The sequence below is a fragment of the Notothenia rossii genome (assembly GCF_949606895.1).
Source record: "Notothenia rossii genome assembly, chromosome: 2".
Classification (NCBI taxonomy): domain Eukaryota; kingdom Metazoa; phylum Chordata; class Actinopteri; order Perciformes; family Nototheniidae; genus Notothenia; species Notothenia rossii.
The window spans coordinates 69662940-69676685 of NC_136904.1; the positions used below are offsets into that span (position 1 = coordinate 69662940).

The window sequence follows — 13746 nt, forward strand, 5'->3', positions numbered from 1 at the left end:
CTAAAAAGTGGGATAAAAACAATTGAGTAGTTTTAAGTTTTATATTTTCGCTCATATTATTCCTTAGTGCGATGAGGGGAAACAGGCAAGTGTTCATTCAAAGTGCATTCAATGCAAAATGTAAATATGTTTAGCACAAACTATAAACCAAAGTTTTATTTAGTGAATGATCAAAATAAGCAATTTAGTGTTTTAGAAAGCAGCTTACTATTTGAACATTTCAAAATTGTAGAAATCCTAGCCTATGATTTCTCTGATTATAAAACGACTTGTTCAAAACAACAGCAAGGCCACAACAATGATCTGTGAACATTTAAGGAAAGATTGTCTCTTCTATAGAGGTCGGACCAGGTCCAGAAACGGTCAAAGTGGGTAATTGACAAATGTCATTATAATGCATTCCATTATGAGGCAATGTTGGAAAACAAATGCAGGCAGAGATACTGTAAGTACAAGACAGTGTACACAAGTGTTAATGTCTGTCTAACTCTCAGGTGAAACAAAAGAGTTTACTTTTAAAGTTAGATTCCACATCTGTTTTACATGGTAAATCATTTAGTTATGCAGCTTAAAATTGGTACAGGTTACTTCTCTGTCTTTGATTATCTGTTTATATTTTGTATTTTCAAGATGACAAGTTCAGCTCTCCAAGGTTGAATATTTTATTCTTAATAGTCACTCCTCCTATTTTTTGCAAATATATCCTTTGTCCTTTGTGCATGTACAGTACACAAATCTGAATTACTGATACTTGTGTTAGAAAACAACATGAGTACATTTAGGTTTTACAATTGCATTCATTTTATTCCATACTATAATAAGGCACGTGTAAATGCAAACTATTTGGTTTACAAGAATCATCTGAAATATGAATACAAATAATTACAAACTATACATTTATGAGTTCAATAGTTGAATGTAGGTTATATAAATATGCTAAAAATATGTCAAATGCAAAAATCATTATGGAAATTATCATATAAAATAAAACAAATACACATTATTTTATATTTCAGCTCTTCCACATCATCTAAGACAAAAGCAATTTCATTTTAAAAGTTATAATACCGATTATTCTGTTTCTAATTTTGGTCAATTTAAAACCATAAATCAAAGGATTAATAATAGGAGGTATGATAAGAAATTCTATAGCAATGAAGTTTTGAAGCGGTTGAGGCCAATCTTTTGAACCAATTCGCATATTTGACACATCAAAAAGGATAGCCACAAGAAAAGTGATTAAGGAGATTAAATGTGGCACACATGTCTGCATGAATTTAGCTCTGTTTTCCTTAGAATGCACACATGTTTTGATGAGATACATGTAAGACCAGACGATAAATAAACCATGAAATACGTAAATGATTATTGTTATGTATGCAACTATGTTGTTAACCAAAGTGTCAGCTGGGAAACACGCAAGTTTAACAATAATCCAATTCACACAGAATAGTCTGGTAATATGTGGGCTGCATAACTTTAATCTAGACGTTAGAATAATATTTGTGCCGATAATGCAGAAAGGTGTTAACCAGGAAAAGCAGACTAACAGAAAGACTCTTTGCTTTGACATTATAGAGTTGTACTGCAGGGGGCGACATATAGCCACATATCTGTCGTATGCCATGACTGCAAGAATGGACAGATCACTGCAGGCAAATGAGTACATCACCAGAGCCTGAATAAGGCATCCAGAATAAGAGATAACCTGAACAGGAGAAAGCAGATCCCAGAGAAACTTTGGGTAGAAACCTGTTGTCCCATAAAGTCCATTCATGCAAAATGTGCACAGTAGAATATACATTGGTTCATGCAGGTTTTTGTCCAAGATCACGGTCACAATCAGAGAAACATTTACCAGCACAATAAAACAGTAACACAGTAAAGTGAGAGCAAAGATATGAGCTTGGTAGTTTTCTGTTTCATTAAAACCTGAAAGAACAAATATAGTTATAAGAGAGACATTATCCATCATTGTTAGTAAATGTTGTTTCTTTCCTTGTGTTGTCTACCCCCTTCCTTAGAGAGAGAAAGGAGACACTTTGTGTCATTTAAACTTCATTAGAAAACATAATTTGTTCACCTGCTTAGTGTAGGCCTACCTCCATCAGTAACAAGTGTCTGATCCCTTATCTCACAGTTATTAACATGTTGCCCGACTACAGCAGCAAATGAGATGGGAATTCAAATCAGCCAATCAATGATCTGAAAGAGTTTATACCGTACAACCATGATGATGCAAAAAATACATAGAACCTAAGGGAATTATTGAAATGGAGAAACGCATTTTTTTTTGTTGGCATCCAAAAAAGACAGAAAACTACATGAATATAGGCTATATATATTTTTTCCAAAATTCGTTCTGTTTGTTTTGATATTCCCAAACAACTTTCTAAATGTGGTTGCTAACACCATGAACAATTACCACAAGAATTACCAAAGAGAAAGAAGGTAAATATTGATCACTTTAGATCACTGAACATTTGCTGATGTTAGCCCACTGGCTGAACATAGCAGTGTATGTAGGCTACATGATCTTTAGTTTGCTCGTTATTACGAAGATTACTTCAGGAAATTGTGTCTATACAACGTTTTCATTTTTACCAAGGTGGTTGCTAGGGACGCTGCTATCAATATTATTTCTGTTATGTTGTGTAACTGTTTAATGGTGTTATCTTTATTGCTACCCCCTTCCCCGTCGATGTATAGTGTTGGTCCACAGCGCAAACGTATTAGTTTAACAAAATCTGCATCTAAAATTGTGGCATAGATACGTTATTTTCCCCTGTGCAATTCTCCATTTACTCAACAATAACACATAATTATCCTTGTGTTTATTTATTTGTTTGATTAATAAACACAAGTTGGAGTCCGTCAGGACCGAGGGTCGGAGCAGCTCATTTGCTTTAGAGAATATTACACCCGGAAGTAAGTATTCTCTCCGCTTCGCTTGACAAACCCCGTGATAGTGTGCTCCGAGGGTTACGCCGAGCGTCGAACAGCACTTGAAATGGGATGGAACCACGGCAGACTGTCCAAAACTGGATTTGAACGGGTCCACCCCGTCCCCCCTCCCCCACCCCCACCCCCCACCCGTCCCCAGAACTACACATGCTGGCTATTGTGTTTCGCAACATGTTCTCTATCTATGGCACATCTCTACTGGGAGTTGTAGTTTTAAAAGACGTTTTCGCATTTCCCATAATAAGAAGTTGCCAGTATTAAACTGTGTATGTAGTGTTCTCGTGCAGTGTGTCGAAACTCTGACTAAACACTGAGTTAAACCGTAGCCAATGAGACAAAGTCGTAGTAAGCTTGACCTTTTACTTTCACTTCTTCATCAACAGACGGTGAAAACTGCAAATACAATAATACAAAAATATTGTGTCTATTTATGACAACCTTATGACTAACATCACGTTATGCATAGTTATAAATAACAGAAACTGTCCAATACTGAAATGAGGCATTCTGATTGACAATTGCATCACTTTTTAGCTTGTATACAACTACAACTCAAATCGCCCTAAACAACACATCAAACAGTTTTTCGAACTAAATCCATCATAATATAACATCTTCAACATGTCCTTTAACAATCAAACAACTCACGGCATTGCCACTCTGATGCCTCCAAGTGGATGCTGATTGATTATGTTCCGATGCACATGTCGGCCATTCTTTCTACCCAGCTAAGTTCAACAGGAAGATCGCCGGAAGAGACTGAACCGGAAGTGACTAAACCGGAAGTGACGTCGTTGCAAAAACTAAAACAACAAAATAATATAAATTTTTACATTAGCTAATTTAAACTGTAAAGTAATTATTTAAGAAATAAATGTAATAATATTAAATGCCTGGAGAGGCAACACACTCCCCGCCTGACCTATGTGAGGTCACTTAGAACTTGTACAGATCTTAAATATAGTCTGTCTATCAGTCTTTAGGAAGGAGCAGAACAATTTCTGCAGTCGGCCGGAGAAAGGTTTTGACCTTGCCTTGGTCAGTTGTTTTCACTTCGACCTTCCTTACATGTCCATCTTTCCCAGGGAAAGTGGCATTGACTCTGGCCATAGGCCAGTAGTTGCGAGCGGCCTGCTTGTCCCTGAGCAGAACCAGATCTCCAACCTGAAGGTTTCTTCGGGGCACTGTCCACTTCTGTCTGTGCTGCAACGAAGGTAGGTATTCTCGACTCCAGCGGGTCCAGAACTGGTTTGCAAGGGCCTGGACTTGCCTCCATTGTTTTGTGTACAGGTCTTTGTCGGAAAAGTCTCCGGGGGGAGGTGGAACCCCCGACTTTTGTGTGAGGATCATGGATGGAGAAAGTATGAAGGGCTTCTCGGGATCCGTAGACACAGGTAAGAGTGGGCGTGCATTCATGATCGCTATGACCTCCGCCATTAGTGTGCATAGCACTTCATGGGTCAAGCGAGTGTTTTGCCGTTGAAACATTGAATCGAGGATTCTTCTGGCAACGCCGATCATACGCTCCCAGGAACCTCCCATATGAGAGGCGTGCGGAGGGTTGAATTCCCAGCTGCATCCTTGTTCGCTGAGGTATCTATGCACTGCCTTGTCCATCCCGAGCTCCTTGCTTGCTCCAACGAAATTGGTTCCGCAATCGGATCTGAGCTGTTTAGCCGGGCCTCTGAGTGCGAAGAAACGTCTGAGGGCATTTATGCAACTGGATGTGTTCATAGATTCGATTACCTCGATGTGAACAGCTCTGGAGCTCATACAACTGAACATAATGGCCCAACGCTTGCTCTCTGCCTGTCCTCCTCTGGTGCGTCTGGTTGTAACAGACCAGGGCCCAAATACGTCGAGGCCCACGTATGTGAAGGGAGGGCAGATTTCAAGTCGTTCTGAGGGCAGATCCGCCATTTTTTGTTCTTCCAGCTTTCCACGTAGCTTGCGGCAGGTTAGGCATTTGTGGATTACTGAGTTGATGAGCTTCTTGCCTCCCAAGAGCCACAGTCCTGCTGCCCTAATCGCTCCTTCCGTTAGATGACGGCCTTGGTGTCTCACCTGCTCATGGTGATGCCGTGTGAGCAGTAGGGAAATGTGACTTCCTTTGGGCAGAACTATCGGGTTCTTCTCTGCGGTAGCAAGATGAGAGTGCTGTAGTCGGCCTCCAACGCAGATAAGGTCATCCTCCAAGATTGGGTTGAGTGTCCTCAGAGGACTGCTCTTTGGTATGGGTTTGTTGGCATGGAGAGCTGACAGTTCTTTTGCCATGGCTGTTTTCTGGGTTGCTTTAAGGATAACTTTCCCAGCTTGTGCCATTTCGTCTGGAGTCCGAGGTAAGTTACATTTATGCCAGCCTTTGCACTTGCTGTCTTGGTTTGAACGTTTGTAGGATCTTGCCATGTGTACGAGGAATGCAACTCCTCTTACCAGTGAAGTAAAGGTGGAGAAGCGCTCGAAGCGTCCGGAGTTGAGTACCGATTCCTCCAGGTGGGTAGCAGAAGTTTGTACCTGAGGTCGGATTTCTGAGTCCTTTTCAGGGTCGATTAAACTGAACCTCTCAGCTGTCTGCGTTTTCTCTGCCGGTGGCTGACACAGGAAGGAAGGTCCAGTGAACCAAGAGGTCTGCGCCAGGCGGGATGCGGGTAAAGACCTTGATGCGTGGTCAGCAGGGTTGTCTTTGGTACATACGTAGTGCCATTGCTCAGGCTTTGAGGACTGCCGGATTCGTTGGACTCTGTTGTAGACATATGTGTAGAATCGTTTTGTTTCATTACAAATATAGCCAAGCACTACTCTGGTGTCTGTGTAAAACTTAATGGCATCTAACTTCAGGTCCAGCTCATCCTGGATAAGGTCTGCCATCTCTGCTGCCAAGACTGCGCCACACAGCTCAAGCCTGGGTATTGTCGGTTCTGACAGGGGTGCCAGCTTGGCCTTACCCATAACGAAACCTACTTCAGTCTTCCCATCTTCCTGCACCACCTTCAAGTAGGCCACAGCCCCGATGGCTTTGATTGACGCGTCCGAGAACACACACAATTCCCTGTGAACAGCTTTCGTGAGGGAGGTTGTCGTATATGTGCGCTGAACGTGAAGCTGTTTCAGGTCTTGGAGGGAATCTCTCCAATCTTCCCATCTGCTTGATTTGTCTTCCGGGAGGGGTGTATCCCAGTCAGATAGTTCAGAGGTAAGCTCTCTAAGGAGGGCTCTTCCCTGGATCGTGACAGGTGCCAGTAGACCCAGGGGATCAAAAATACTGTTGACTGTGGATAGGACTCCACGTCGAGTGAATGGTTTATCCACGGTTGATGCAGAGTAGGTGAACGTGTCAGACGTGATCTCCCACAGTAGACCTAAGCTCCGTTGTGTGGGTGCAGTTTCTCCACTTAAATCCAGGTCTTTGACGACTGGAGCACAATCTTCCAGTGGAAAAGCCTCTGTGACTTCTGGACTGTTTGATACGAACTTGTGCAAGTGCAGGTTTGATTCTGCGAGAGAGGCCTGTGTTCGCTGGAGGAGGTCGATGGCTTTGGCTTCAGATGGTAGGGATATTAGGCCATCATCCACGTAGAAGTGTCTTTCTACAAACGCGACAGTATCGGCTCCATGCTCTCGTGAGCCCTCTCTTATGGCTCTTCGTAGCCCATAAGTTGCAACAGCAGGAGATGGTGAGTTGCCAAAGACGTGGACCTTCATCCGGTACTCAACAACTTCCTTGTTCACGTCACTGTCCTTATACCACAAAAACCGGAGGAAGTTGCGATGGTTTTCGTGCACTAAGAAACAATGAAACATCTGTTGGATGTCTGCAAGAATTGCAACCCTCTCTTTCCGGAAGCGTAAAAGCACTCCAAGGAGGGAGTTGTTGAGATCGGGTCCAGTGAGGAGCACGTCATTGAGGGAGACGCCGGAGTACTGGGCACTGGAATCAAAGACAACCCTGATCTGATTGGGTTTCTGTGGGTGATAAACCCCAAACGTTGGGAGATACCAGCACTCCTCCCCTTCTGTCAGCGATGGTGCTTCCTCTGCATGTCCATTTGCAAATATCTTCTTCATGAATGTCACGTACTGTTCTTCCATTTCTGGTTTTCTTTTCAAGGTTCGTTGCAAGGATGCGAACCGATTGACTGCCTGCCCTTTGTTATTTGGTAAAGGCTGGCGTAGTTCTCTGAAGGGCAGTGGGGCGACCCAACTGTTAGCTTCATCTCTGTAGACGTTTGTGTCCATTATCTTCATGAAGATGGTGTCTTCCACTGATGGAGCAGGTTTGTTGTCGTTCTCAGTACGGTTGAACACTGTCTGTCCTAGCATACTCTCTGGTGCTGTACCAGACCTGTTAAGGCTACGGGGCGTCTCCTTGACATGCATGAAGCTTGTACAGGGTTGAAAGATTGAGTGGCGACCGCTGTCTAGCACGTTTGTCTTGAACGTGTTGACTGTTGGTTTATGTACATTACCCAAGCACACTCCTCCTATCACTACCCAACCTAAATCCAGACGTTGGGCAAAGGGGGCATTATGCGGTCCGTTGACCTGCTGCCTTACCTTGTGTGCCCTAAGAACATCTCTTCCGAGCAGCAGTAGTATTTCTGCCTCTGGGTCCAGTTCAGGGATGTGCTCGGCAATGTGATGGAGATGAGGCTGATGAAGAACAGCGTTCGGTGTTGGAATCTCAGACCGATTATTCGGGATCTCATGACACTCAATGAGTGGTGGGAGAGAAATGAGCACTGTGCCGTCCAGTGACTCGATTTCGAATCCTTCTGCCCTCTTGCCGGATGTTTCTATGATGCCGGAGCAAGTTCTGAGATGGTACGGGAATGGTTTGCTCTTCACACTGAACAGCTTGAAGAACTCTGGTCTTGCTAATGAGCGATTGCTCTGGTCATCCAGGATCACATAGGCTTTGATGGCCATGTCCTTTGAACCCTTGGGGTAAAGCTTTGCGAGACACATCTTTGAGCATGAGCGGCTCCACTGGCCTGGACTGCAAACTTCTGTGCAGCTTGCTCCAACGACAGCAATGTCGGGATCATCTTCTCCCTCCCCGCCGTACTCTCGTGACGGTGAAGGAGCCTTGACGGTTTGAGGAGGTGGGCCAGGGTGCATGGCTGTATCATGACTGGTGCTGTTGCATTCAAAGCACTTCACAGAGAACCTGCAGTCTTTGGCAAGGTGAGAGATGGAGGCGCAACACTTAAAACATATTCCTTTCTCTCTGAGGAAGGCCTTTCTATCATCAAGGAGTTTATTCCTGAATGTTCTACACCTTTTAAGGGGATGGGGTTTGTTATGTAACGGGCAGTTCTTGTAAGGGTCGTTGGTTGTGGAAAGATCCGTTTTGTGCACTGAGATGGGTTTGTTGGTGTTAAAGTTCCGTGAAAATGGTTTGTCAGGTTTGGTGGGTGTTGTGGTGCTGCCTTGATGAATGAAGCTAGGGTCGCTACGCTTTTTTGCCTCGTAGCTAACAAAGTTGCAAAAATACTCGAAGGGGGGGAAACGCCCGTCGCTTCCTTCTTTGTACCGTGACCCTGCGGACACCCACTTCTCCTGAAGCCCGTAAGGGAGTTTGTCCACGATTGGTCCTATCCCGCGAGAGGTGTCCAGATAGGACAAGCCGGTCAGATATCCATCTTCTTTAGCACCTTGGATCTCTGCAAGTAGATCCCCAAGCTCACGTAACTTCAAGTGATCCTTGGCTGAAATCTTAGGAAAGTTGTCCAGGCGCTGGAACATTGACTTTTCGATGACTTCGGGGGCAGCATAAGATTCACGCAACCGTTCCCATGCTTTGTCTAGAGCCAGATTGGGGTTGTTGACATGCACCGATCGCATGCGTTTAACCTGTTCACTAGATTCTTTTCCAAGCCATTTGGTCATGAGGTCCAACTGTTGGGTTGCTGTTAGGTTGACTTCGTTGGCTGCACTTGAGAAGGAGGAGTACCATGCACGATAATTCTCGGGCTTGTCATCAAACTGGTACAGCCCTGAAGTCACAAGGTCTCTTCGTACCAAATACTGTGCCAAAGGCTCCCCTAAATTGGACGTGGGTGTGCCAGTTTGAGGGAAATGTGGTGGAGTATACGACGGAGCATGAGCATTCATGGTGGGGTTGGCTCGACTAACCTTAGCCTTTGTTTCAGTTTTAGTTGGGTCAAATAATTCTGGTGGAGACGGTTGCTTGATGTATGCATTTTCCCTGCTGACAGGTTGTAATTGTGAATCGTCTTCCACAGGTGGATGCCATGATATGAAGCTGTCATGTGACCTTGCTTTGAGTGAGGGAGCAACGGGTAAGGGTGAGGAAGGAGAACGATTTTTAAGGCTGATCTGGGATAGAACGTATTCACTGGTGCGTTCGATTTTCCCCTTTTCGGATTCAGATTTCCCGTCTTCGATAACAGACTGCATCGCCTCTGCGTCTTCCAACACTCGAGCTGTCACTATGGCTGCGTCAGCTTCTCTATGAAGGGTTAGCACTTCCAACTCTGTGTCTAACCTTATAGTTTCCAATTTATTTTGAGCGTCTCTTGTAGCTCTTTCTGCTTCTCTAGCAGCCTTTTCCAATTTTAGCTTAGCCTCCTGGCTAGCATATGAAGCTCTCACCTTTGCTGCTTCTGCTTCAGCCCGAGCATGGGCTGCCCTTACTGATGATGCTGATGTTTTGCTGCTCCTAGCACTGCCGACAGCCGACCTGTTGCTTGTTGCCATCGCGACCACTTCAAAACATCCAATGCTGCCTTTTCACTGTAGTGTTCTCGTGCAGTGTGTCGAAACTCTGACTAAACACTGAGTTAAACCGTAGCCAATGAGACAAAGTCGTAGTAAGCTTGACCTTTTACTTTCACTTCTTCATCAACAGACGGTGAAAACTGCAAATACAATAATACAAAAATATTGTGTCTATTTATGACAACCTTATGACTAACATCACGTTATGCATAGTTATAAATAACAGAAACTGTCCAATACTGAAATGAGGCATTCTGATTGACAATTGCATCACTTTTTAGCTTGTATACAACTACAACTCAAATCGCCCTAAACAACACATCAAACAGTTTTTCGAACTAAATCCATCATAATATAACATCTTCAACATGTCCTTTAACAATCAAACAACTCACGGCATTGCCACTCTGATGCCTCCAAGTGGATGCTGATTGATTATGTTCCGATGCACATGTCGGCCATTCTTTCTACCCAGCTAAGTTCAACAGGAAGATCGCCGGAAGAGACTGAACCGGAAGTGACTAAACCGGAAGTGACGTCGTTGCAAAAACTAAAACAACAAAATAATATTAATTTTTACATTAGCTAATTTAAACTGTAAAGTAATTATTTAAGAAATAAATGTAATAATATTAAATGCCTGGAGAGGCAACACAGTGTACATCCCTGGAGGTTTAGGGGATAGGAAACACTCAAATTTAAAACATATAATTAATAAATTGGTGAAAAGTGCTTGTGCCCATAATGGGCAGCATTAATAAATACCCACATGACGGCTAAGGTCAAAAGAGCTTTATTTAACAGCTGGTCTTATGTCTGTGACCCCTTCTGTTGTCAATTGATAAGCCTGAAACATGCACTTTTCAAGGTTCAGTTGCACATTTTGCAAATATGGCAGTAGCCATCGATCATCTTAAGATAAGATATACTTTATTGATCCCAAGTTGGAAACATTTGCGTTACATCAGCATGTGTAACAGTTGTAAATATGCAGTGGTGTTTATTTGTAAATCATTTAGTATAATCACACAAATTCTGTGTTTTATATTTAATAATTCTGTGTTCTTTATTTATTGATTGTTCAATACCTGACAGGGCCGGAGATGAAATATCTACATACATCTTATAAGAGTATAATACATATGTATAATATCAGTTAAAATAAGTGCTTCAACATAGTTAACATTGCTGGAGGTATGCACAAATATTGATAGATGTCTTGTAATTGTTACGCTCTCCGGGAGTTTACAGGATTGAACTCACAATGCTGAACACAAGGACGAGGAGACAGCGTTTATGTGGTAAAAAAAGGTTTATTAACCAAAAAAAACCGTCAGGAGTCAAAAAGAGGGATAAGATGTTCACTTAATCCAGGGCCAGGGTTTATCACCAGCGGAGGTGCGGAGAAGCACGGAGGTACGCTGGCGAGATGAGCCGAGGATTCTGAGCTGGCGAGAGTTACCCGGTTGGAGCTTGTGTGCGTGGAAGCACGGGGAAAACACCGTTGAGGAGAGCCGGGGATCCAGAGCCGGCGAGAGTTGACAGGCTTGAGCCGGTGTGCGTGGAAGCACGGAGGAACACAGACGAGGGGTTGATGGCTGTACGTGGCAAGCAGAGGAGTAGGCAGACGGATACTGGACAGAGAGAGCACAAGGTAAGGATTACAAGAACACAGAGAGTATAGTTTAGCTACAGCTAATTTACCAAGTCGTATTACCAGCGTGGTGAAACGACGAACTGGTGAATACTGGATGGAGGAACCGGGTATATATGCAGGTGAAGGTGAGGAGTTGTAATCCGGATGATGAGCAAGAGCTGAGGAGATGAGTTGGCGGGAAACAGAAGTGGGTCTGCCACGCCCAGCCAGGAAGACAGACAATAACAAACACAAAACAAAAGGGAGAAGAAGGAGGGAGAACTGCAAATCCTAACAGTAATTCATTGCATAATTACACCGTTTGCATATGATATGTCAATAAACCTTAGAAAATATTGAAATATTGAAAGGGATGTGCAAAATAGTCATAACTATTAGTAGAGAATAAAGAGTAATGAATATACTTTATAGGGATCCTATTAATATATAATAAAACAAATTAATTTAATTCAATAACATGCTTTAACCACTAGGTGTCCCTTTATATCAGCTGTGCACCTTTATGGTGTAAATACAGCCTATCTACCAATTGGATCAAAAATAAAAGTCAGCCGAATTAGTGTTGATACTGCGAGGAGACGTATTGTGTGAAAAGAAATGTAAGATGTTGTTTAATTGCTGATATATTTATGATCCACGTCACGTTTTCAGTGTTGGCGGCAGTTCCTCATGTTTGTCTAGAAGTCTTCTCATAAGGGCTCTATAAATAGAGAACTACGGCAGATATGTAATATTTAATGCAGCCGAACCGTGTATTACAATGCCGTTATGTGAAGACCTTCAAAGAGAAAAGCAAGCACACTCGGAATAAAGTATTATTTTATTTTAAAAAAATGTTTTCGGTCTGTTTCCGGTATTTGTTTATGACGATGTGATGTGAGATGTGAGACTGGAATTGCACAGGTGAGATGTGAGACTGGAATTGCACAGGGGAAAATAACGTATCTATGCCACAATTTTAGATGCGGATTTTGTTAAACTAATACGTTGCGCTGTGGACCAACACTATACATTGACGGGGAAGGGGATAGCAACAAGGGCGGATCTAGAAAGATATTCATGGGGTGACAAGAGGGTGGTATGAGAATTTGAGGGGTGGCATCCCCTGGCTGAAGTATATGCTGATTTAATCGCAGTCATATCATTGAATGTTAACTTGTAAAGCCACAATATTTATATTTTAACTCAATAACATTAGGTGGCATCATTGTGGCACATCAATAAAGCCTTAAATAGAAATATATAAGGTGGCAGACATAATTGAATGAATTTTAACTGAACAGTAACTGAATGAGTTTGTCCAACTCTTAGACCAGCAGGGGTACCAAATCTATGCAGACTGCTGCAATAAGTACATTAATGAACTCATCGATGTGTGTCTGAATTAATATGATAATATTAACAATCATATCATTCCTATCAGCTGCCGGACGGACATCCCGCAAAGCAGAAGCCAAGAAGGGGGACTCGGGCGGACGGCCCGGGGGCAAAGCAGAGATCATGGTGGGAATCTCGGGCGGACGCCCTGGGGGCAAGGCAGAGTTCGAGGGGGGGGTCTCGGGCAGATGGCCCGGGGGCAAGGCAGAGTTCAAAAAGGGGCGAAGGCCACAGCAGGCGAACTCAGGGGGCCAGGCATGAGGGCGAGGACCGCGGCTGGGAAAGTCAGGGGGCCGGGCTCGAGGGCGAAGACCGCTGCACTCAGGGGGTCGGGCTCGAGGGCGAAGGCCGCGGCTGGGGAACTCAGGGGGCCGGGCACAAGGGTGGGCAGGAGCTTGTGGAACCCCTGGTGGGTCAGGCATAGAGGGACCCTGGACGGAACATGGGCTGGTGTCAGTGGGACCCACGACGGAGAAAGGGCTGGTGTCGATGGGACCCCAAACAGGACAGGACATGGTGTCGGCAGGAAACCCTGCGGAGCACGTGTCGGCGGGACCCCAACAGGTCAGGGCACAGAGTTGGCAGGACTCTCGACGAAATAGGTGTCGGCTGGACCTCCAACGGCACAGGACATAGGGTTGGCAGGACCCCTGGCAGAAGAGTAGTCGACGGGGCCTCCAACGGCACAGGACACAGGGTTGGCAGGAGTCCCGGCAGAAGAGTAGTCGGTGGAGCCTCCAACGGCACAGGACATAGGGTTGGCAGGACCCCCGGCAGAACAGTAGTTGGCGGGGCCTCCAACGGCACAGGACATAGGGATGGCAGGGCCCCCGGCAGAAGAGTAGTCGGCGGGACCTCCAACGGCACAGGACATAGGGTTGTCAGGACCCCCGGCAGAAGAGTAGTCGGCAGGACCTCCAACGGCACATGACATAGGGTTGGTAGGACCCCCGGCAGAAGAGTAGTCGGCGGGACCCCCAACGGGACAGGACATGGAGTTGGCAGGA

The 13746-nt window shown here is 44.4% G+C and overlaps 2 protein-coding genes across 2 annotated transcripts in view; both read right to left on the reverse strand.

The window, feature by feature from the left end:
• LOC307030136 (double-stranded RNA-specific editase 1-like) overlaps positions 1-13746 on the reverse strand; it is a 392337-nt gene that overhangs the window by 200717 nt on the left and 177874 nt on the right. The window lies entirely within an intron of this gene.
• LOC307027919 (olfactory receptor 4B13-like) lies at positions 1031-1975 on the reverse strand (the record flags this gene model as incomplete). The annotated part of the gene is made up of 1 exon (XM_079662614.1): positions 1031-1975. One exon carries the CDS (start codon positions 1973-1975, stop codon positions 1031-1033), a length of 945 nt encoding a protein of 314 aa, XP_079518740.1.